The sequence below is a fragment of the Salmo trutta genome, chromosome 30, assembly GCF_901001165.1.
Source record: "Salmo trutta chromosome 30, fSalTru1.1, whole genome shotgun sequence".
Lineage (NCBI taxonomy): Eukaryota > Metazoa > Chordata > Actinopteri > Salmoniformes > Salmonidae > Salmo > Salmo trutta.
The window spans coordinates 16,180,295-16,205,637 of NC_042986.1; the positions used below are offsets into that span (position 1 = coordinate 16,180,295).

Genomic DNA, 25,343 nt, shown 5'->3' on the forward strand with positions numbered 1-25,343 from the left:
GCAGGCAGACAGGGAGTAGAAGGGGGATGCAGAGCGAGGGGAAGCAGTTTCATTACACCCCTCTAACCATTCTCCAACCTACTCTATTTTACTTATTTTGTCTCATCAGAATATCTACAGCGATGAACAAGTTGTCATGACATCATGTCCTAAACCTTTTTACTCATTAAATCTTTAACAATTCACTTTTATTCTCCCTCTGGTTTCTTCCACTTTATTTCTCTCCTCTTGTTCTTACTTATAGAGTAGCTCATTTTTTACCCCCCTTCCCTTCACCCAGTTCGTTAAAAGCAGAGGGGAATGTGTTAACAGGGGAAGCGGATGGAGGGAGGAGAAAGGAGAGATAGAGAGAGAATGTGGCTAAGAGCGGGGCACAGCGCCTGCTGTCTTCATCTCTGCACCGCGAGCTGCATTCTCTCTCTGCCAGTGATGAGGACTCTTAAAGAGGACAAAGAAGGAAGAAAGAAGGCCTGAACAAAGAATAGTGAAAAAGCTCTCTGAGGAATGAGGATACCAGGATTTTTCTGCATTGATTTGAGTCCCACTGATTCTCTCAGACATGTTTAATTTTCCTGCTCTTTTCTTCCATGTCAATCCACTACTTTTCTGTGCTGGGAGAAGATATCAAAGTTCATGTCAATGTCGGCAGTTACAATGTAACAGATGAAACAAAATGTACAAAAAAAACCTTACAACCCAGAGGTTGATAAACAATGATTCAGCAGCCATCCGCCACCTGCAAAGATCAACTGGAGTGCCAGGGTTGAAAGGAAGGGGACTCACACAATAGATGCCCCTACAACCCTCTCTTTTATCCTCACCATCCAACACACATGGGCACACTGCCAACTCGGAATCTTAAGAACTCTCATTCAAAGAACCCCCCTTAAGAAGGGGATTTGTTTAAAGCCAGGACCGATTCTCTCTCCCAGTCCTTGTATTTGTCCCCTTTCATATCCCCATGAGAAGAGCGATTTTTGCTTGATTATTCTCCGACACTGCAACTGGGATTTCTAAAATTGCCACTCCAGCAGCGTTTTGTCAGATTTATGAATTTGTAAGTATTGTCAGCAATTGATCCTGCAAAGCTCTCCCTCTTTCAGTTTTTATTCTGCTTTACTCCCTCTATCACTTTCTCCTCCAGCTCACACATTAACTCCTCCCCCCACTACCCATTGTCTCTCTATACAGTATCAGTGAGGGGATGCCATTCTCGCTCCAGCGTGGACACAGCCAGAGGAGGAGGAAATGGAGGTAAGTGAGAGATTTATTACATAGAATAAATCTGTCCATCAGTAAACTGTGGGCTATGCCATTATTTTGTATTTTAACTGTACGTATAAACTAATTCTACATTCATTGGTAATTGTTTTCTGAATGAAATGCAGTTTCAAACAAGAGGATCTTCCAGTTGTTCTGCTGCTTACAGAATGCAGTGTTTGCCTGTGATAGTGACTGTGTAGGCTGACAGTAGTAGGTGCATGTGTATTGAATGAATAGTGGGTTGTAATGTGACTGGCTGGACATTTGGGTGCTGTCCTTTATTCCTGTGGAATGGGGGAAACAAGTAAATACTTCTGTGAGATGGTTTCGGTTTAAATCAGAGTTTAAAACGCAACTTCAAATGGTGGAATGTATCATATCCTGCATTGTAATAGTGAAGGGCCCCATTAAATACAACCCAGAACCTCTGCACTTAGAATGTCTCTTTTTCTATGTTCTATTTTGTTTAGTCCATTACTCTATAGACAGATACACACCTGGTATGTGATTACAAGCACACAGACATACACATCTGGTGTGTGAGACAGTGTGACAATTACTCCAATTGGCTCCCAGTAGAGATTAAACGTTGTAGGATGTTTGGGATTAGTGCTAATCCTCTTCCCTGAGATTCACCTTATCGTCTGGCCGTGTCTGACACACACAGCAAAACAGAGCAGAGGCCTTGCTAATTTATGCCAGGATATGCAACAGTAGGCTCCCTGGAGTTACGGGATCTGGAAGACGGAGGGGGCCAGAGGGGCCTGTCAACCCGGGGTTTGAATTGGGTGTCTGGGGAAAGCAGACATTAGGGGTGTGAGAGCTCACTGACTTCCAATAAAGTGAGCAGGGAATATGCTCACCAATAATAGCCATCTAATGTCTGCGGGCCAAATTAAATGTTCACCCAGGCTGGCTGGGAGACTATTAGAACAGAATAATAATGAGATGGGACAGTGAGACAATGGCAGGCAAGATGGTAAGCTACTTGGCCAGAAGAACATTGTTATAGAATGTTAGGTACTATAGGGCCTTCATATCTAAATAATTAAATCCAGGAACATATGACAAGGAAAATCAAGCTCTGAATGTACTGTAGCCTTAGCTCTGTTGCATATTGGCCTGTACTCTGTACACTTCCTGTCTTAAGAGGGCCTGGCTGTTTTGCAACTATAATACAGCCATATACAACCCCCATATGGTTAAAGAACAAAACTGCTTGGAAGTCTATAATCGTCATACCCTTTTTGTGTTTTGTCTGAATAACTTGAGACTGGCTAACACATAAGCCCTGCTCTGCAGTGGACAGTCACAGCCCTACAGGAAGCTTTGAGTTCAGAGAAGAAGAAAAAAAACTGTTTGCCTCAATGGATCTTTTGTTGTTTGAGTTGGAGACACAGCAAGCACCAGAAACCCTGAACACTGACTGACAAATACCTGGCCCCCCTGTGCCTCAAATGTCACCCGATACAACGTCAACAAATAATGCCTCCGTCCTCCTCAGTTGCCCGTTTTCTTCTCTGAGCTAGACTAGATCATCCAGGATTTGTATCTTTTCTTCTCTGAGCTAGACTAGATCATCCAGGATTTTTATATTTTCTTCTCTGAGCTAGACTAGATCATCAAGGATTTTCACTTTTCTTCTCTGAGCTAGACTAGATCATCCAGGATTTGTATCTTTTCTTCTCTGACCTAGACTAGATCATCCAGGATTTTCACTTTTCTTCTCTGAGCTAGACTAGATCATCCAGGATTTTTATCTTTTGTACTTTTTCCTCAGCAGAGATGGCCAGCTTGATTAACCCCCGAAAAAGTGTACAGGGAAAGTTTCTGACTGGTACAGACCAATAGAAACATGGGGAGAAGGGGAGAGTTAACAGTGGTTTACGTATGTGTTTCAGTCAGAAGAGCTGCACAGAAGACATCGCACTAATGGTAAGTATAGTTGGCCCCTTTGTTAAATAATGTGTTCGGATGTCTATCTCTATGTATTTTGGGTATGCGGTATAGGGAATTGGTTTGTAAAATGAAGAAAAATCCTTTCTATTGCATTGTTTTTGTATTATTTTGTGTGCAAATATTTTCTCGCTGAGTGGGGATATTGTTGTATTGGACCTATCCTGGAAGACCCAGTTAGGCTACCAGCTTTGATTGAACAAGGCCAAGAGTCTCTGAAAATAGCATACAGTGCATAGCAGTGCCTTACATACAGTGCACATTTTGTTTTGTTACAAGGTGGGATTAAAAAGGATTTAATTGTAATCTTTTATCAATAATATACACAAAATACTCTGTAATGTCAAAGTGGAAGACAAATTATAACATTTGCAAAAAGAAATATGAAGAAATCATTATATATCTTGATTATATAAGTATTCAACCCCCTGAGTCAATACAAACTAGAATCACCTATGGCAGCGATTACAGCTGTGCGTCTTTCTGGGTAAGTATCAAAGAACATTGCACACCTGGAGTGTACAATATTTGCACAATCTTTTTTAAATTCTTCAAGCTCTGTCAAGTTGGTTGTTGATCATTGCTAAACAGCCATTTCCAATTCTTGCCATCTAAGTAGGCGACGCAGGAACATTCAATGTCATCTTAGTAAGCAACTCCTGTGTAAATTTGGTCTTGTATTTTAGGTTATTGTCCTGCTGAAAGGTGAATTAGCTCTATTCCGTTTATTTTTATCCCAAAAATCTCCCTAGACTTTGCTGATGACAAGCATACCCATAACATGATGCAGCCACCACCATGCTTGAAAATATGAAGAGTGGTACTCAGTGATATGTTGTATTGGATTTGCCCCAAACATAATGCTTTGTATTCAGAACATAAAGTTAATTTATTTGCTGCATTTTTTGCAGTTTGACTTTAGTGTCTTATTGTAAACAGGATGCATGTTTTGGAATATTTTTATTCTGTACAAGCTTCCCTCTTTTCACTCTGTCATTTAGGTTAGTATTGTGGAGTAACTACAAGGTTGTTGATCCATCCTCAGTTTTCTCCTATCACAGCCATTAAACTCCGCAACTGTTTTAAAGTCACCATTGGCCTCATGGTGAATCCCTGAGCGGTTTCCTTCCTCTATAGCAACTGAGGTAGGAAGGACACCTGTATCTTTGTAGTGACTGGGTGTACTTAATAACCACCATGCTCAAAGGGATATTGAATGTCTGCTTTTTTACTTTATTTACCCATCTACCAATAGGTGTTCTTAATTGCGAGGCATTGGAAAACCTCCCCTGGTTTTTGTGGTTGAATCTGGGTTTGAAATTCACTGCTCGACTGAGGGACCTTACAGATAATTGTATGTGTGGAGTACATGAAATAGTAATTAAAAATCATGTTAAACACTATTATTGCACACAGAGTGAGTCCATGCAACTTATTATTTGACTTATTAAGTCCATTTTTACTCCTGAACTTATTTAGGCTTGCCATAACAAAGGGGTTGAATACTTATTGACTCAAGACATTTCAGTTTTAAATTTTTTATTAATTTGTAAAATTGTCTGAAAACATTATGGGATAGTGTGTGTAGGCCAATGACACAAAATCTCAATTTAATCAATGTTAAATTCAGGCTGTAACAACAAAATGCGGAAAAAGTCAAGGGGTGTGAATACTTTCTGAAGGCACTGTAACTTAAATGGGCAGAATTATGTCCATGCAACTAAAGCTTATCGTCCTGTTCCCAATCCCAAATACTGCCTCTATCTGTTTGCACAAAGATTTTGTTAATTGCCCAAATCTGCTTAGTTCTCTGTGTCTCAGTCATGAATGAATCAATGCTGAGGTCATTTTCTAATCCTTTGTCAGTGGTTCCAAAAGTCAGGAAGAGGCCTACCACTGAACAGAAAGGACTGTTTACGTAAACCTTCTTGTATTCACTGCTTCCCTTTAAACCACAAACCCCCTTTTGATTAACGTCGTACCTTTTCCTTTCAGACATTGACTGAAAGCAGCGTTTTTTTTCATCAAAGATTATTGTCTGTAATTACCCTTGGGAATTAAATGTTTTGGAGATAGGAGGATATTTTAGACTAAAGCATTGAATAGGGATCACTCTGTCAAAAACACAATTCTCATTTGTTCACTGAGGATCAGTTGAAAAAGAGAAGCATAATAAGATACTATCATTTAATTCCTCTGAGGCCCCAGTTGAATACTACCAGTTCAGTTCCTTTGGTTAATTATTCATGGAGATGTGAGTTTTAAATCCTGAGCACTGCCTCCCTGCAACCTGCCCTGATTATTCCTCTTTTTTAGCTTCTGATATCAAAATCATAAGTGTGCCACACGGCATTGAACATATTGCTGCATATCATTTGGGAAGCTTATAAACAAAATAAGCACATTGGGACTATTTAGTAGTTTGATGTTTTCTCTGATCCTTTAGCCACACCTGTGTTCTATGGCTTTCTATTCCTATGTGATTTCTCTCTGGTATGTCATGTAGGGTTTAAAGCCATTGGGTACAGAGTGGAAATGCAACAAGGGTACTGACTGTATCCTAAACATAGACCATGATGAAGGAATATCACTTTTCCCCTATCACTTGCAGAAATTCATAGCCCCGTTTATTATTGTACTTTATATCACAAAATAGTGTCTCAAAATCAACAACAGGCTCATCATCAATTAATTGAAAAGTCAAAATGTTTTGTCTGAAAATGAAACTAATCAGCTGTCCATCGTTTAGGAACATACAGTGCTGTGAAAAAATATTTGCCCCCTTCCTGATTTCTTATTTTTTTGCACATTTGTCACACTTAAATGTTTCAGATCATCAAATCAATTTAAACATGACACAAAGATAACCCAAGTAAACACAAAATGCAGTTTTTAAGTGAGGATTTTATTTAAGGGAAAAAAGCTATCCGAACCTTCATGGCCCTATGTGAAAAAGTAATTGCCCCCTAAACCTAATAACTGGTTGTGCCACCCTCAGCAGCAACAACTGCAATCAAGAGTTTGCGATAACTAGCAATGAGTCTTTCACATCGCTGTGGAGGAATTTTGGCCCACTCTTCTTTGCAGAATTGTTTTAATTCAGACACATTGGAGGGTTTTTGAGCATGAACTGCATTTTTAAGGTCACGCCACAGCATCTCAATCGGATTCATGTCCGGACTTTGACAAAGCCACTCCAAAAGCTTCATTTTGGTTTTTTTTAAGCCATTCAGAGGTGGACTTGCTGGTGTGTTTTGGATCATTGTCCTGCTGCAGAACCCAAGTGCGCTTCAGCTTGAGGTCACGAACTGATGGCCGGACATTCTCCTTCAGGATTTTTTGGTAGAGAGCAGAATTCATGGTTCCATCAATCACAGCAAGTCGTCCAGGTCCTGAAGCAGCAAAGCAGCCCCAGACCATCACACTACCACCACCATATTTGACTGTTGATATGATGTTCCTTGTCTGAAATGCTGTGTTACTTTTACGCCAGATGTAACGGGACACAAACCTTCCAAAAAGTTGAACTTTTGGTAGGCCGGCCACTCCTGGGAAGGTTCACCACTGTTCCAAATTTTCTCCATTTGTGGATAATGGCTCTCACCGTGGTTCGCTGGAGTCCCAAAGCTTTAGAAATACTTTGTAACCCTTCACAGACTGATAGATGTCAATTACTTTGTTTCTCATCTGTTCCTGAATTTCTTTGGATCGCGGCATGATGTCTTGCTTTTTGAGATCTTTCGGCCTACTTCATTTTGTCAGACAGGTTCTATTTAAGGGTTTTCTTGATTCAACAGGTCTGGCAGTAATCAGGCCTGGGTGTGGCTAGTGAAATTGAACTCAGCTTTCCAAAAAATTTGATTAACCACAGTAAATTCATGATTGAACAAGGGGGGAGCAATTACTTTGTCACATAGGGCCATGAAGGTTCGGATAGCTTTTTCCCTTAATAAATAAAATTATCACTTAAAAACTGCATTTTGTGTTTACTTGGGTAATCTTTGCGTAATATTAACATTTATTTGATGATCTGAAACATTTAAGTGTGGACAAATGTGCAAAAAAATAAGAAATCAGGAAAGGAGCAAATACTTTTTCACAGCACTGTATTATGTTTCTGCTTTAGGCTATCCTCTGTGTTGTAGTTTTTGCAGTTTTAAAGCCAATTTCCTGAAATTCTACACATTTTGCCAAGACTTATGCCATGTTAATGATATCTAAGTGAGAGTGACAAACAAAATCAAATGGGGCCCCCCTGGAGGTCAGGGCCCCTGGGCACAAGTTTAGATAGCTGGCTAAACTAACTTACATGACACTGCAACAACATTTCCCCATGTGGACAATAAAGTCAGTAAAGTAATTTGTACATGTAGGTAGGGGTGAAGTGACTATGCATAGATAATAAACAGCGAGTAGCAGAAGTGTACAAAACAAATAGAGGGGGGAGTGTCAATGTAAATAGTCCGGTGGCCATTTGATTAATTGTTCAAACTCCCTCACGACGCCAGGACAGCGGAGTCAATCACCACCTTCCGGAGACACCTGAAACCCCACCTCTTTAAGGAATACCTAGGATAGGATAAAGTAATCCTTCTAACCCCCCCCCCCTAAAAGATTTAGATGCACTATTGTAAAGTGGTTGTTCCATTGGATATCATAAGGTGAATGCACCAATTTGTAAGTCGCTCTGGATAAGAGCGTCTGCTAAATGACTTAAATGTTAAATGTAATGTAAATGTTCAGCAGTCTTATGGCTTGGGGGTAGAAGCTGTTAAGGAGACTTTTGGTCCTAGATTTGGCACTCAAGTTGACTGTGCCTTTAAACAGCTTGGAAAATTGCAGAAAATGATGTCACAGCTTTAGAAGCTTCTGATAGGCTAATTGACATAATTTGAGTCAATTGTGGGTGTGCCTGTGGATGTATTTCAATGCCTACCTTCAAACTCAGTGCCTCTTTGCTTGACATCATGGGAAATTCAAAAGAAATCAGCCAAGACCTCAGAAAAAGAATTGTAGACCACCACAAGTCTGGTTCATCCTTGGGAGCAATTTCCAAACGCCTGAAGGTACCACGTTCATCTCTATAAACAATAGTACGCAAGTATAAACACCATGGGACCACGCAGCCGTCATACCGCTCAGGAAGGAGACGCGTTCTGTCACCTAGAGATGAACGTAGTTTGGTGTGAAAAGTGCAAATCAATTCCAGAACAACAGCAAAGGACCTTGTGAAGATGCTGGAGGTAACAGGTACAAAAGTATCTATATCCACAGTAAAACGAGTCCTATGTCGACATAACCTGAAAGGCCGCTCAGCAAGGAAGAAGCCACTGCTCCAAAACTGCCATATAAAAGCCAGACTATGGTTTGCAAAAGCACATGGGGACAAAGATCGTACTTTTTGGAGAAATGTCCTCTGGTCTGATGAAACAAAAATAGAACTGTTTGGCCATAATGACCATTGTTATGTTTGGAGGAAAAAGGGGGAGGCTTGCAAGCCAAAGAACACCATCCCAACCGTGAAGCACGGGGGTGGCAGTATCATGCTGTGGGGGTGCTTTGCTGCAGGAGGGACTAGTGCACTTCACAAAATAGATGGCATCATAAGGAGGGAAAATTACGTGGATTTGTTGAAGCAACATCTCAAGACATCAGTCAGGAAGTTAAAGCTTGGCCGCAAATGGTTCTTCCAAATGGACAATGACCCCAAGCATACTTCCAAAGTTGTGGCAAAATGGCTTAAGGACAACAAAGTCAAGGTATTGGAGTGGCCATCACAAAGCCCTGACCTCAAACCTATAGAAAATGTGTGGGCAGAATTGAAAAAGCATGTGCGAGCAAGGAGGCCTTACAAACCCGACTCAGTTACACCAGCTCTGTCAGGAGGAATGGGCCAAAATTCACCCAACTTATTGTGGGAAGCTTGTGGAAGGCTACCCGAAACGTTTGACCCAAGTTAAACAATTTAAAGGCAATGCTACCAAATGCTAATTGAGTGTACGTAAACCTCTGACCCACTGGGAATGTGATGAAAGAAATAAAAGCTGAAATATATCACTCTCTCTACTAGTATTCTGACATTTGACATTCTTAAAATAAAGTGGTGATCCTAACTGACCGAAGACAGGCAATTTTTTACCAGGATTAAATGTCAGGAATTGTGAAAAACAGTTTAAATGTATTTGGCTATGGTGTATGTAAACATCCGACTTCAACTGTATATACTGAACAAAAATATGCGTATGGGAAATTTCTGGGATATTTTATTTCAGCTCATGAAACACAGGTCCAACACTTTACATGTTGCATTAATATTTTTGTTCAGTCTAATATTAGTAATCTTCTAACTAACTGATATGGCTGGCGGTTTGTGTGGACAGTATTTTAGTATGGTGGTTAGCTACCAGTCTTTCTTTCTGGCTCTCTCTGCTTCGTATATTAGCCAACCAGACCTAATATTGATGATGTAGGCTAAATCAAGTGTCAATCAAATGTCATGCTGATGTGGCAGTACTGTTGATATTTAAACCATGTAGCTAGCTACACACACTCGACCGATGACCGCGTCCGTCAGGCCATGCATGTTTGGATACAGGGCAGACTAGCGAAAAAGGCGCAACCTGTTGCGCGCGAGCTCTGTACAGGGCATATCAACAGGCGCAACCAACAGACGAACGGGGTTCACTCACAACGACTTGCGGGCAGGGGGTTCCGAACAGCAATGACAAAAAAATTACACAAAAAGTATTTTGGTGGAAATTATACCACCACCCAAAAGGTCACTTTGGAGACTGGAAGGGCAAAAGGGCAGAGCCCTATACGTGTACGTGCCTGCTGTGAACCTCATTGGTATCGGCATGTTAAAGTATATGCTGAGAATGAAACATCTCTATATCTTATTGTTTATAGCCCAAACCTGGTCAAGTAGAAGCTTTTTTATTTTAATTTTGTCCCCAATGTGTGTAAATTAAATATACCTTCTTTCCCAAATGATGTCCCAGCCAGCCTCACATGTAAAAGTAGACTAGTCAAGGTGACTTGACGTTTGTAAAAGCAAGCGTGATGTGAAAAGCATCCAATTAAGATGCTGTGCATGTAATTTGGAGCCAAATCAGCACAACGTGGAACGACCAAGACCGTGTACCAGCTAATTTAAATAAAGGTACAACTTTAAGCTCTAAATTAAGCATAAAACAGTATAAAAAATGTAAGTAATTTAATACTATCAACGTTAAATGCCACGAAATGACTATGCTCACTGATTAAATTAGCTTAGATATCTAATCATGCAGCTTGCTCCTATTGTTGCAACTGCTTTCTTGATTGTGTTAGCTGGCATATCAAGTGACTAGTGTGTTGTTGGTTTACCAGCAGGGTAGACGATGTAGCGAGCTAGCAACTATTGCTGGATCATTGACATTGGACCGTCTTCTACTTGAGTAGCTTGTAAACAAGTTGGCATATTGCTTGCTTTGGTGTTTATTTTGGTAGGCCCCTCAACGCGTGACATGCCGATGTTCGTAGAAGACCCCGCTCTGTTCTCCAAGCCAAGACTAAGTCGGAGTTGATTGCCCACAATGTGACGCTACCTGCGGCAGAGCGCAAGTCCATGTGAAACTATAATTGAAACACATCAGTCAGAAAAATGCTCCAGATATCTCTAGCGACGAGGAAGATGACCAGCAAGATGTTGTGAAAGTCCAAGACCGCCAGGACGTGAGTAGTACTGATGGATCGTCCGCGATTCTTTCTGGTGAACGTCGGAACCTAATGGCATTGGCTCCCTGATTTGCATATTGCTACTACTGCTTTTTTTAAACTAAAAACTACGTTTTTCTGCAGATAAGTTACTAAATAATTATCTAAAGAGGGTGAATCCTCACTGCAGAAACAATAAATAGTGGGAGAGCGTGTCAATCTGGAACACGCTGATTAAAAATAAATAATCAGTGCGTAGAAAAAAATAAAACTAAATGTATTTGTACTCGCATTTCACGATCTGACATAATGGTAGCCTACCTCTTTGGGTTTGCTATTTGTTTTCATAGTTCTAGGTCGATTTAAGTATTTTGAACTTAGAGTCGTTTGGGAGCCAAGTTAGCCGGCACTTTTACTTGAACGGACCAAAATGAGCCGGGCCACTGAAAAGACTCGGAATGCCCATAGTGAGTAGAACTGTCGTGTCAATAGGACAGATAATTATTAGTATTACGTTGCTCGAGGGGGGGCCATCCCTCGAGGGGGGGTGGCCCTAGCCCTCACCCTCCGATCCAACAGCACCCAGACGTGCTCAGTGGGATTGAGATCCAGAACACTGACATTCCTGTCTTGCAGGAAATCACGGACAGAACGAGCAGTATGGCTGGTGGCATTGTCATGCTGGAGGGTCATGTCAGGATGAGCCTGCAGGAAGGGTACCACATGAGGGAGGGGGATGTCGTCCCTGTACCGCACAGCGTTGAGTTTGCCTGCAATGACAACAAGCTCAGTCCAATCATGATGTGACACACCCCCCAAGACCATGACGGACCCTCCACCTCCAAATCGATCTCGCTCCAGAGTACAGGCCTCGGTGTAACGCTCATTCCTTTGACCATAAATGCGAATCCGACCATCACCCCTTGTGAGACAAAACCGCGACTCGTCAGTGAAGAGCACTTTTTGCCAGTCCTGTCTGGTCCAGCGACGATGGGTTTGTGCCCATAAGCGACGTTGTTGCCGGTGATGTCTGGTGAGGACCTGCCTTACAACAGGCCTACAAGCCCTCAGTCCAGCCTCTCTCAGCCTATTGCGGACAGTCTGAGCACTGATGGAGGGATTGTGCGTTCCTGGTGTAACTCGGGCAGTTGTTGTTGCCATCCTGTACCTGTCCCACAGATGTGATGTTCGGATGTACCGATCCTGTGCAGGTGTTACATGTGGTCTACCACTGCGAGGACGATCAGCTGTCCATCCTGTCTCCCTGTAGCGCTGTCTTAGGCGTCTCACAGTACGGACATTGCAATTTATTGCATTGGCAAAATCTGCAGTCCTGATGCATCCTTGCACCTATTGACGATAGTTTTATTTCTCTAAACATTAACAAGCATCGCCTTTGGTAGTGTTTTGGAAACATAAGGATCATATCTTTCATATCACCAAGAAATCATTAAACAAAAACAAAAGGTAAATTACTACACCTTTTATAGGGTCAGTGTTCCCACACGGCCATATTTTCATGTTACAGCGCTTGTTTACAGAAGACTATGTGTTCGAATACCCATACTTATGTACTGTATACTACATACTAGAGGTCGACCGATTATGATTTTTCAACGCCGATACCGATCCGATTATTGGAGGGCCAAAAAAGCCGATACCGATTAATCGGCCTATTTATTTTTCCCTTTATTTAAATTATTAAAAAAAATATATATATATTTCACATTTTATTTGTAATAATGACAATTACAACAATACTGAATGAACACTTATTTTAACTTAATATAATACATCAATAAAATCAATTTAGCCTCAAATAAATAATGAAACATGTTCAATTTGGTTGAAATAATGCAAAAGCAAAGTGTTGGAGAAGAAAAAGTGCAATATGTGCCATGTAAAAAAGCTAACGTTTAAGTTCCTTGCTCAGAACATGAGAACATATGAAAGCTGGTGGTTCCTTTTAACATGAGTCTTCAATATTCCTAGGTAAGAAGTCTTAGGTTGTAGTTATTCTAGGAATTATAGGACTATTTCTCTCTATACGATTTGTATTTCATATACCTTTGACTATTGGATGTTCTTATAGGCACTTTAGTATTGCCAGTGTAACAGTATAGCTTCTGTCCCTCTCCTCGCTCCTGCCTGGGCTCGAACCAGGAACACATCGACAACAGCCACCCTCGAAGCAGTGTTACCCATGTAGAGCAAGGGGAACAACTACTCCAAGTCTCAGAGCGAGTGACGTTTGAAACGCTATTAGCGCGCACCCGGCTAACTAGCTAGCTATTTCACATCGGTTACACCAGCCTAATCTTGGGAGTTGACAGGCTTGAAGTCATAAACAGCGCAATGCATTGTGAAGGGCTGCTGGCAAACGCACGAAAGTGCTGTTTGAATGAAGGCTTACAAGCCTGCTGCTGCCTACCATCGCTCAGTCAGACTGCTCTATCAAATCATAGACTTAATTATAACATAATAACACACAGAAATACGAGCCTTTGGTCATTAATATGGTCGAATCCGGAAACTATCATCTCGAAAACAAAATGTTTTTCCTGTCAGTGAAATACGGAACGGTTCCGTATTTTATCTAACGGGTGGCATCCCTAAGTCTAAATATTCCTGTTACATTGCACAAACTTCAATGTTATGTCATAATTACGTAAAATTCTGGCAAATTAGTTCGCAATGAGCCAGGCGGCCCAAACTGTTGCATATACCCTGACTCTGCGTGCAATGAACGCAAAATGACACAATTTCACCTGGTTAATATTGCCTGCTAACCTGGATTTCTTTTAGCTAAATATGCAGGTTTAAAAATATATACTTCTGTGTATTGATTTTAAGAAAGGCATTGATGTTTATGGTTGGAGCAACGTGTACCTAAGAGATTATATGCAACGCAGGACCGGCTAGATAAACTAGTAATATCATCAACCATGTGTAGCTAACTAGTGATTATGATTGATAGTTTTTTATAAGATAAGTTTAATGCTAGCTAGCAACTTACCTTGGCTTCTTACTGCATTCGTGTAACAAGCAGGGTTCTCGTGGAGTGCAATGTAAAGCAGGTGGTTAGAGCGTTGGACTAGTTAACCGTAAGGTTGCAAGATTGAATCCCCGAGCTGACAAGGTAAAAATCTGTCGTTCTGCCCCTGAACAAGGCAGTTAACCCACCGTTCCTAGACCGTCATTGAAAATAAGAATGTGTTCTTAACTGACTTGCCTAGTTAACTAAAGGTCTAAAAAAAATAATAATTTAAATCGGCGTCCAAAAATACCGATTTCCGATTGTTATAGAAACTTGAAATCGGCCCTAATTAATCGGCCATTCCGATTAATCGGTCGACCTCTACTACATACTATTAGTTCCTTTTAGTATACTGTAAACGGAACAGTATCCTTTCAGTTGAGCGTACTAGCTCTTTGCCGTTCTACCGGAAGTTGATGCTGTTGCTATGCAACCTCTTGCTAGCTAGTTAGCATAACAAATTACTAGTTAGACATTTTACGACTTTGGGTGTGTTCTTAAATTCAATCTGGAGTGCCAGAGTGCGCTTGTAAATTCAGAGCGTTGTCACATTGTCCTGTCCGTTTGTAAATTCAGAGCGTTTCGCTCTCGACGCACACACTGGATGCTCGGGCCGAGGAGTAGTGTTGATTTTGAGCGTTCTGACCTTACAAGTTGGATAGCCTTCAGTTAATTTACTGGCAAGTTTGATGTATAAGTAGCTAGCTAACATACCAGTACATACTGCTGTAATGATATGCTGTGGTACGTAAGGACAGCGTAACTAACAAATTGTTAGCCAACATAACGTGTAAGGTAACTTATTTGAAAAGTAATTACTTTATAACATTTTTTAAACATTTGTTATAATTAGTTAAAGCAATGAATTTGTACCCGCTATTGTTGGACTTCGGCTGCATATTTTCTTCAAATCTGAAAGCGATGTGAAGCCACGCCCGTTTCCTGAAGAATTGCATTATGGGCCTTGAAGTACAGAAATAGTGTCCTCTGCGTGTATACTTCATATTTTGGCGAATTTAGTACGACATCTGGGAACTTTTTGCATACTAACTATATCCATACTATGATCAAAAAGCATAATATATGATATATATACTCAATTCACGTCACAAATAGTACGGTTAGTGTGGGTAGTATGAGTATTCGAACACAGCTATAGATTGCCACCTGTGCTAGTTAGCTATCTAGCATGCAGGGTTGGGTAGGTTACTTTCTAAATGTAATCCTTTACTAGTTATGTCAAATTTTCAGCAGTAACGTTTGGATTACTCAAACTCAGTAACGCAATCTGATTACTTTCAGTTACTTTTTGATTACGTTCTTGTTAGTGGTTGCCATGAATTTCATATTAACTTACAAGCAGCTCGATGGCAAGTAAAATTCTGTATTTCATATTACAGTATAGTTCCTGTAATATAAATATGGTATCAAAGCAAGTACTGTGTTAATGACAAACAGTAGACCTACAATACTGTATTATACTGTAAAAAGTAAATGCTACCATAATCGGCATGAATTAATGACATTTATTGAGGAGAGGGTTTTGTATTTTACTGTAATTACAAGGGATTGGTGGAAGCAGGTTGGCTGCTTGGTAAAGTGTTTATAAATTACAGCATATTAATAAATATTTGGTGTTTTTATATCACTTGCACTTATAGAGGCCTCAACAAAGGCTTCCAAACTGGCAGCGACTACAGGGCAAAACAGACCAAAGGGACATGGCAAAATACTCAACCATTTAAGGTTTAAGACTTTCTGCCACTCCAATCTTTCCCCTAAACATTTTTAATTGATGGGGCACTATAACCACATAGGAGTTAAATTGGTACAGCATTCTCACTCACAGGTGCAACAAATGTAGCCTCTTACAGCGCACACCTCTATGTTAATGAGACAGAGACAACAATACCATGCACCCACTAGTGGGTACGGTACTGTATTCTGTGGGGTGGAATTACAGCACCATTTGAAATGCAGCATTTTTCCCACAAAGCACAATTTACAGTATGCTACAGTTAAACTTTTCCGCTTAATTATTTTTTTTTTTTTTACTGTTGATAATACCTAAAATTACCCTGTAAATTACTGTTTTCTGTTAGTGAGGCATTAGAAGAACACAAAAAGGATCCAAGAAACACTTATGCCTGTTTTCAATGCTGAATTGAATGTCATTGAGAAAACAGAAAGGTGTCATTTTTTGTTTGTTGCAAACATCCTTTCTTAATTTAGATGTAATCCAGTAATTAATCATTTCGTATTTTTATTCTGTAATCTGATTACAATATATTTGCTAGCAACGTACATTTTTTTTGTAATCAGATTACATGTAGTCAGTCACTCCCCAGCCCTGCTAGCGTGCCAAAGAACACCTGCGTGTAAACTAACTGGGCAGGAAGTGTAGTTCATAAACTGGAGGCACACACAGTGTATGGAAGTACAGTGTGCGAAACTGCTACAGTATCTTTAATAATTTGAACGATTATTTCTCGCTGACATGAATGATAAAGGGCATATCAGCATATGTTTCGAAAACCGTTTTAGAAAGCGATGATTATTGACGTTTCTAAACGTTAAAACCCTGGGTCAGAATTGTAGTTTACACTGAGCCAAATGTGGGCGACTGTAATGGCTGAAAACCCTAGTGTTTGACAGCTACAGTCATTTGCTCACCAAAGTATGTTCAAATGGTTTAAGCTCAGCTACTACTATACTTTACTATACTAAAATGTTGTATGTAGTGTTTAAATAATGACTGCCTAAAGTGAAGGGAGCACACAGGGTGGCATGCAGCTGTTGTAGCCCCATATCAATTGATACCCTGAACTCTGCAAGGTCAGCTATATAGTTGGCCTAGCTGACTGGACTACAGGGAGGGGCTGTCTTCCAGAACTGGGTTGCCAATGCCATGCCATCATTCAGTGTGGTTTCAGACTTTGCTAGAGCTTAATGTTTTACTGCACTACCCACCGACTAGACGGGTGTATTTCTATATTTACATTTGAGAATGTATTGCAGAGAAGGATTGCTCACAGGCACATTTGTCATGCTGATCTCTTCTTCCCACACTTGTTTATGTACACTCACTGATCAGTTTTAGGTAGCCCACCCAACTAGTACCTGGTCGGACCTCCCTTTGCCTGCAGAACAGCCTGAATTCTTCTGGGCATTTTACAATGTGTCGGAAACGTTCCACAGGGATGTTGGTCCATGCTGACACGATGCATCACGCAGTTGCTGCAGATTGGACAGCGGTACATTCATGCTGCGAACAGCCCGTTCCATCTCATCTTAAAGATGTTCTTTGGGTTGAGGTCTGGGGACTGACCAGGCCACTCAAGTTAACTGAACTCGCTGTCATGTTCCAGGCAATGGTTTTCCACTTCTCAATTGTTCAGTGTTGGTGATCGTGTGCCAATTAGTTACAGCTTCTTGTTTTTAGCTGATCGGAGTGAAACCCGGTGTGGTCGTCAGCTGCAATAGCCTATCCGTGACAAGGATCAACGAGTTGTGCGTTCCGAGGTGCCGTTCTACACACCACTGTTGTACTATGCCGTTATTTGTCCGTTAGCTTGCACGATTCTTGCCATTTTCCTTTGACCTCTCTCATCAACGAGCTGTTTTCGCTCACCAGCCGCTGACTGGATGTGTTTTGTTTGTGGCACCATTCTCAGTAAACCCTAGACCAGTGGTTCTTAACCTGGGTTCAATCGAACCCCAGGGGTTCGGTGAGTCAGTCTCAGGGGTTCGGCGGAGGTCAAGACACACACCCGACTCATATGATTCGTGATGACACGCCCCGCTTGGCCATCATTGGCTGCAGGTGATCACGCAACATCGCTTGGCCTGTCTGTGCTGCAGGGAATTTGGCGCGCTCAGTAGTCGAATTGTGACTGTCGTGATGGTACGTCGTGTGATTTCTTTCTTAATATTTTAATCCCTTCATACTAACTATGTCGAGCAAAAAAAGAAAGTGGTCGGACGAATATGTACAATATGGATTCACATGTATAACGGAACGTGATGAGAGTCAGCGTCCTAACTGCATGATTTGCAATGCTAAAGTTGAGCAATTCTAGTCTAGCACCGGCAAAACTAAGAGAACACTTCCTTAATTAAGCTGCATGGAGATGGACAATACAAGAACACAACGCTCGCTGAATTCAAGGTGAAGAGAGCCAGATTCGATGAAAAGGCTACTCTGCCTGTTCTCGGCTTTGTACCCATCAACAAACCGATCCTCACAGCATCGTACGAAGTTGCTTACCTGATCGCAAAGCAGGGCAAACCACACACCATTGGTGAAACACTCATAAAACCAGCTGTGTTGAAGATGGAGAACATCATGCTGGGAAAAGCCGCTGAAGTTAGGTTATCCCAAATTCCTCTTTCAAATGACACCATTAGCGACAGAATAGAGGACATGAGCAAAGAAATCTTGGCTCAAGTAGTTGCAGATCTGATTTCAAGCCCGGCAAAATTCAGCCTTCAACTCGACGAGACCACAGATGTTTCCAATCTAAGCCAGCTTGCTGTATTTGTGCGCTATGTGAAAGACGACGTGATAAAGGAAGATTTTTTATTTTGTAAGCCTCTTACGACAACTAAGGCAGCCGATGTGAAGAAACTTGTGGATGACTTCTTCAAAGACAACAATCTTTCGTGGGATATGGTTTCTGCAGTTTGTTCGGACGGAGCTCCAGTCATGCTGGGAAGAAAGTCTGGTTTTGGTGCGCTAGTGAAAGCCGATGCACCACACATCATTGTTACGCATTGTATTCTGCACAGGCATGCGTTGGCAACAAAAACCTTGCCTCCAAAACTGGCAGAAGTATTAAAAATTGTAGTGGAATGCGTGAACTATGTGCGAAATAGTGCTCTGAGGCACCGCATCTTCAGTGAGTTGTGTAAAGAAATGGGCTCTGAATTCGAGCTACTTCTGTACCATTCTAACGTTCGGTGGTTATCCCGGGGACAGGTGCTGAATCGTGTTTTTGCCGTGTGTGTGGAATTAGCCCTGTTTTTGCAAGAGCACCAACATCGTCATGCAGATTGCTTAAAAAATTCTGAGTTCATTCTCATTTTAGCGTACATGGCTGATATCTTCGCAGCTCTCAATCAACAGATGCAGGGCGGTGGAGTCAACATCATCGAAGCGGAAGAAAACCTGAAGGCTTTTCAAAAAAAGCTACCGTTATGGAAACGACGAACAGAGAACGATAACTTCGCAAACTTTCCCCTGCTGGACGACTGTGTAAGTAAGATCGAAAATGTATCTGGAATCGGAGACATTTCTGTACCCGCGGAACTGAAGCAAGCAATTGCCACGCACTTAGATGAGCTTGCAAAGTTTCTCGACGGATACTTCCCTACAAGAGAGTCATATCCAGCATGGGTGAGACAGCCGTTCACGTTTAGTGTTGAGACAACAGATGTCAATGATGAATACCTCGATGAAATCATTGAAATTCAGCAGAGCCAGGTTCAACAGCAACTCTTCAGAACAACAACGCTCTCAACGTTTTGGTGTCAACAAATGGTAACGTACCCTGTTATTGCTAAGAAAGCTCTGGAGATTTTCATACCGTTTGTTACAACATATCTTTGCGAGCAATCCTTTTCGAGGATGCTGGACATAAAAATGAAGAAAAGGAACAGACTTTGTTGCGAAAATGACATGAGAGTGGCACTTGCCAAGGTGAAGCCGCGCATTTCTGAACTGGTCTCTGAAAGGCAACAGCAGAAGTCACACTGATTTGCAGTAAATATTCATTATTATGTTTTTGTGTGAAAATCATGTTTTAATGGTTTTGTTCTTTGAACACTGATGTTGATGCACGGTTCATTTTGTGCACCAGTAAAATATATACCTATGTTTTGAATTTTATTTTTCCAATTAAGAAGGGTTCGGTGAATGCGCATATGAAACTGGTGGGGGTCAGTACCTCCAACAAGGTTAAGAACCACTGCCCTAGACACTGTCGCGCGTTGAAATACTGGATCTGGTGCACCTGGCACCAACGATCATACCACACTCAGTCGCTTAGGTCACTCGTTTTGCCCATCCTAACTTTTAATGGAACAGTAACGGAATTCCTCAATGCCCGTCTGCCTACTTTATATAGCAAGCCACGGCCACGTGACTCACTGTAGGAGCGATCAATTTTCGTCAACGGGGTGGTGTACCAAATATACTGTGAGTGTATATGGGCTCTATTCTGCTCAAACACATGCTTGATGCTTTCAAAGGCTGGACCTGATTTGTCTTCTTTTGCAACTTACAATACGTCAGCTAGCCTGTCAATGAATGTATATGAACACTGAATTATTTCCTGAATAAGGGCTAGCACCAAGCCTTATGTATAAGTCGGATTGTAGACAAAACAGGGTGTCTTCTATAGGAGGTGGAATTTGAAATGCTGTAAAACCAGCACTTTGTGCAACTTGCTCTTATATTGATTATCAATGTTTTGCTGTAGCAGCTAGCTTATTATCTTGATGTTTTGATCAGCATTCAATTGTCCTTATTTTCATTAGTAGTCATGATTGTGTCTAGCATTATAATCAACATGACTGTTTACCCTTTTCAGTTAGTCCTGCTCAGTGGTCTGAAATACATTTTTAAAAGACAATTCTCAGGTATGGTAAAAGTTGTGTCAAGGGATTTCCGTGAGTTTCATCATACCTGGTCATTTCCTGTCCCCACAGGAAGAAGAAAATAAGGAAGATCCAGAGATGACTGACCCCTGTTGACTTACGGAAGATGAACTCAAGGCCACACTGCTCAAATATGGAGTCAAAGCTGGAGCCATTGTAGGTGAGACTACTAAATACTACACATTAAAGCGGCAATCAGCAGTTGAAACAAAACATCTAAAAAGCTGAGTGATGGGGCTGAAGAAATGGTATCACTCTCAAATTCATAGACCGAGTTATGGATGCAAGGACTGACCATCCATAGTTTTAACCATGTTTTGATACTATGCAGTGTTTGTTTACATTTGCTTTGTTTACAAACATTGGAGTAAATAAAACAAGCTTATTTTGGGTTCTGATGGGGTACGACAGTTTAACTATAGTCATGAGGAATTTATAAGTTACATTCAAGAATCAATGGGTATATAATTAAGTCCAAAAATGCATGTAGCTACTGATAATTGCTCCTTTTTGATCTCTGTATTTGATCTGTCTGTACTTGCTAATACAACCTATCCATATGGTACTTTGTACAATGTCTTTAGTTTAAAATGGATCTCTGTGTGTGATAGACCTGGTGGTGACTATGAGAGGAAGCTACAAAGGCTACTAGAACGTGCCCAGACAGAACGGTGGCACAGGAGATGCAGACCAGTACTCTGATAGTGAAGAATAGTGGGGTATAATCATTAAGATTTGTTACTGTTACAGACACAGATGTGGATTCTGTATGCAAAAATGGATGACAAAACGGTGTCCTCAAACAAGGATGTGTTTACGTCTGATTCTGTTGGTCTTCCTTGTTCTGAAGAGAAGAAATATCAGCATGGTAATGAACAGGTGAGTGCATTCATACTCGGATCTTATTTTGAGACCCTGATCAAAGAAGAGTGAATAGCCTATGCAGCTATGTCATTCTCCTCAAGGAAAAGATGTTGCCTACAGTGCCCCCTTGTGACAGTAGTTAGGTATTTCTGTGCCTGGGTTCTAATGCAAACTGTGTCTCAATGTCAAAGAAATTGTTATATTTTAGGAGTGGTTCTCAGCTTGGTTACTCCTTACTTTTAACAGATGGAACGACACTCTCGGAATAATAAGAAAGCTGAATATCATTATCATCAGTGTTTTATGCCATCGTCGAGAATGGTAAATCTGACAACTACTTAGACCACCAGTACCCTTTATTTATGAATTATTCACAAATTCAACATTTAAAATGGGTGATGGAATTATTTCTGGAGTGTGATGCTTTTGTGTAATGGGATAATAATGATGCAGCGGGTTTGGAGAGCTCCGGGGCGCTATGAACTCAATCCCAAGAGGAATGCAGGGAATCATGGGAATGTGGCTGAGTCTTCCACAACAGCAGAGGGGGGGCACCCAGGGCAGTTGCCCCCATTGCCTGTTTCACCTGGGCATGGAGCTGGGCTGAGCAGAACATCCTCTCTGCTAGGACATACCACAGGATCAGTGGTAACCCTTTTAGAAAAACTAATTAACTCTTCAATGGGATCTCTGCTCTTCTCCTTGCAATTTTTTTCATCTTGAATCTGCACATTATGCACTCTTCTCACACTCCAAAGCTGGTGCATATTTTGGGTTTTAAGGGACAACTTAAGGGATCGAGCAAGCTGTTGGAGCATATTTTTGGATGTCCTGTTATTGTGCTGTGGCTCTGAACAACTTCACTTTTAACCCATGCAGGTGCAGCCTCCGTCTGTATCTCTGGGAGGCGGTCGTGAGGATTCCTCCTATTCCTCTTCTCAGAGCTTCAGCATTACTGAGATGGTAGAGGAGGGAAGTTTGTTTTTGATCTGGTTTTTATCTAATCTTGACAATCACATCAACCTAAATATCTAATCCCCACTAAAGTGATGACCATTGAGTGATATGCTGTATTTACGTTTTCCTCTGGAATCACAGATTGAGAGTCAAAGCCCTCTCTCCAGTAGTAGAACACAGAAGCACAATGGGAGTAATGTTCTGGGACCTTGGTCAAGGCCCCACCGGGTCAGTAGTACTCACAAACATTTCAGTCATCTCATCTGTGACAAGCTGTTGTTGGTGGTTACAGGGTGGATGTTGTTAGGTTCTAAATAAACAAGAGTAAAAACTCATGGACAACTATGAAAAGCTCAAACCAAGTTTTCACCCAATGGGTCAGACAGCTGAACAGACAAAGATATATTCACACAACCACTGGTATTTAAACCTTGCCCCTATACTGAGTCTCCTCCTTATACATCTGGACAGCCAATACATCTCTGTTGCTAGACAGGACTTGATTCCTGTTCTTTCTCACTTCATCTGATCTGATCTTGGCCCGCATTCCTCACTCCTCCCAACTCATGGCTGTCCTGTTGACTTGTACCAGACTCTGGCCTTTTCTCCTTTCCATAGGATACCTGATGTCTAACAGTAACATGTTCTGACAATGTAAACTTTCTGCATTTCCCCTCTCTCTCCCTCAGTAACATTAACAAGGATATTTCAACTTTAGAATTCAGAACCCATCAATGTGATTCACTGGGCTGTGGTCAACAGAGTGAGTAGAGGGGATGTGGAATATACTTTGAATTAAGTTTTTTTCTCACTTCTTATAGCAGGACATGGCGATGGTGGACAAGTATACCATGACTAACGGATCACCTTGCGTCACCCCAAAGACCTCCTTTTTCAAACAGCCTATCAAGGCACTTACATTAGCTTGTTTAGTTGTCTTTCAGATTCACTCCCATCTTTTCACTCTTTCAACAGTTCATACACTAGAGCTATGGTGTATATGCAGGTCTACACTGTATACTTTATTATCCTGTTAATGGTTTTACCATCACTGTGACTTTGATTGGGTTGTTCTTGTATATAACCAAGCTAGTGCATTAATCAAAGTGTTCATTCATACCTAAAATAATGTTTTACTAAGAAAAGGTTTGGGGGAAATGTCTTGGTTAACTGTACATTTACTTCAGGACTTTGAACCTTTTGCACAATAACCACAAGTGGCTTTATGACTTTCCCCTAACCTTTTATCTCTTTGCCATTCCACCTGATCTGATAATAAGATGGTGAGGGACACTGGTAGTGTGGATGCTTCTCTTTCCTCATCTGTTTTGGTTTGGGTCAGATGGTCTGATTTGTTTCTCTTCTTCAGGAGCTGGTCACAGATGTCCCGATGGAGATGTTCCTAGAGACAGAACCTACACGCACTGGCATTGTGTAAGTCCAGTTTCCATAAAACAACACTACACATACAGAAGCCACGACAATTAGGGAATAGTCACAATTTGTAAGGTAGCCATCTCTCAGGTTAAATAAGGCTATGTCCCAGAGACTTTTTGGTTACTGCTTACTGAGGCTACCTAGATTCCATATTCTCATAGTATTTGTCTACCTTTTCTATGTGGTAAATTGTACTCTTTCTTCCAGTGCCACCCGTCGGAGGCCTATCAAGGGTGCAGCGAGGCGACCAGTCCAGTTTAAATACCCAGACCTGCCTGCTAGTCCCATGACCCTACAGAGACAGGCATTGGAGCGCCGCCTGGTGCCTCTGTGGGCCCAGATCCTGGTCTTCCTCATCTTGACTTGCCTCCTCTACCTCATATACTCTGCCATGGAGCACAGCTCGAACCATCCCTTTGTGGCCTTGCTGGACAACCTCAGTATGGGGACTGAGACTGAGGGACTGTCGCTCCAGGATGACCCTTAGGACTCATCTGTACACCCGCTCTAGGGAGGAGTAACTCCCCTGCTCTAGGTCTGTGTACTGATTCTCCACCCTTCTCCTACAGAGAGACATCCTTTTATGCATGGATTTAATAATGGATAAAACTTAATCCAGCCAATGCTTATACCAATCCTAAACTTTCAAATCCATGATGTGAAGTAGTGCACACTTCGGGAAAAGGAAGGATACTCCACAAATTGGTTTACAGTTGTTGTGAGGAACTTCATTTGGTTACTTTAATTCACCTTTACACTTTGGATGATGTCACTCTTAACCAAGCAAGGTAGCCATTATAACCTTGTTGGTTGGAAAATGTTCAGGTGAAACTACTGTTGAAATATATACAGTGATGGTGGAAGTGCAGAAAATAAAGTGATTAGGCCTAATTTAGAGAAATAATACAATTTTGAGATTTGTAACTTAAATGGAAGATTTTTTGTATTTAATTAAAAGTATGTATCAATGACAAATTAATGGAGTTACGGCTACAATTTACACAGTGGTTCGGTTATCAAAGATGTGGTCAGGGACAGTATTCTCTTGTTTTAAAGGTTTGTAAATGTATTTTTATTCAGTACAGTTTTTAGGCACTGAAATGTCAAACTAATAAGCAATATTAAAAAATATATTTTGTGAATACTCATTACCTTTTCGAACGTGTCTGTAATTTTTCAGTTTCTATTTTGGGTGTGAAATAGCTACTTTTAACAAAAAATGTTAGGGAATTCAGTGTTTTTTTTCAAGAGTTGCTTTTGTGTTGTCTGAGTTATTTTGAATAAAGAGATGATTTGTTTCATTTGGACATGGTCCTAAATGAATAACAAATGCTGTATGACATTTTGATTTAAACTGCATGCATGTGCATATTTAGTTGAACAGTCAGTTTGCTGATTATCTGGTGACATATTTCCAGGGTCAGTGCTATCTTGGTCCTTATGATGACCATACCCGAACTTTCTTTCCATTTCA

The 25,343-nt window shown here is 41.1% G+C and overlaps 1 protein-coding gene across 5 annotated transcripts; it reads left to right on the forward strand.

Moving 5' to 3' along the window:
* The first annotated feature begins 106 nt into the window (after positions 1-106).
* Positions 107-25,199, forward strand: LOC115168108 (lamina-associated polypeptide 2, isoforms beta/delta/epsilon/gamma-like). Of its 5 annotated transcripts, none has more exons than XM_029723030.1 (7): positions 107-1,057; positions 1,192-1,254; positions 3,165-3,198; positions 20,663-20,767; positions 21,362-21,490; positions 23,802-23,866; positions 24,077-25,199. In XM_029723030.1, the coding sequence occupies exons 5-7, from the start codon at positions 21,368-21,370 to the stop codon at positions 24,354-24,356; spliced, it is 468 nt and encodes a 155-aa protein (XP_029578890.1). In that variant the 5' UTR covers positions 107-1,057; positions 1,192-1,254; positions 3,165-3,198; positions 20,663-20,767; positions 21,362-21,367; the 3' UTR covers positions 24,357-25,199. The 5 variants fall into 5 exon arrangements, with proteins under 5 accessions (XP_029578890.1, XP_029578889.1, XP_029578887.1 ...); XM_029723029.1 differs by having other exon boundaries at positions 21,368-21,490; XM_029723027.1 differs by having other exon boundaries at positions 108-1,057; positions 20,663-20,771.
* The last annotated feature ends 144 nt before the right edge of the window (positions 25,200-25,343 follow it).

Bases quoted from the DNA above. Each gene is read 5' to 3' on its own strand.
- LOC115168108 (XM_029723030.1), top strand. From the start codon at position 21,368: ATGTGGATTCTGTATGCAAAAATGGATGACAAAACGGTGTCCTCAAAC. The intron at 21,491-23,801 runs GTGAGTGCATTC...TCTCTTCTTCAG, and splicing joins ATCAGCATGGTAATGAACAG to GAGCTGGTCACAGATGTCCC. The intron at 23,867-24,076 runs GTAAGTCCAGTT...TCTTTCTTCCAG, and splicing joins CCTACACGCACTGGCATTGT to TGCCACCCGTCGGAGGCCTA.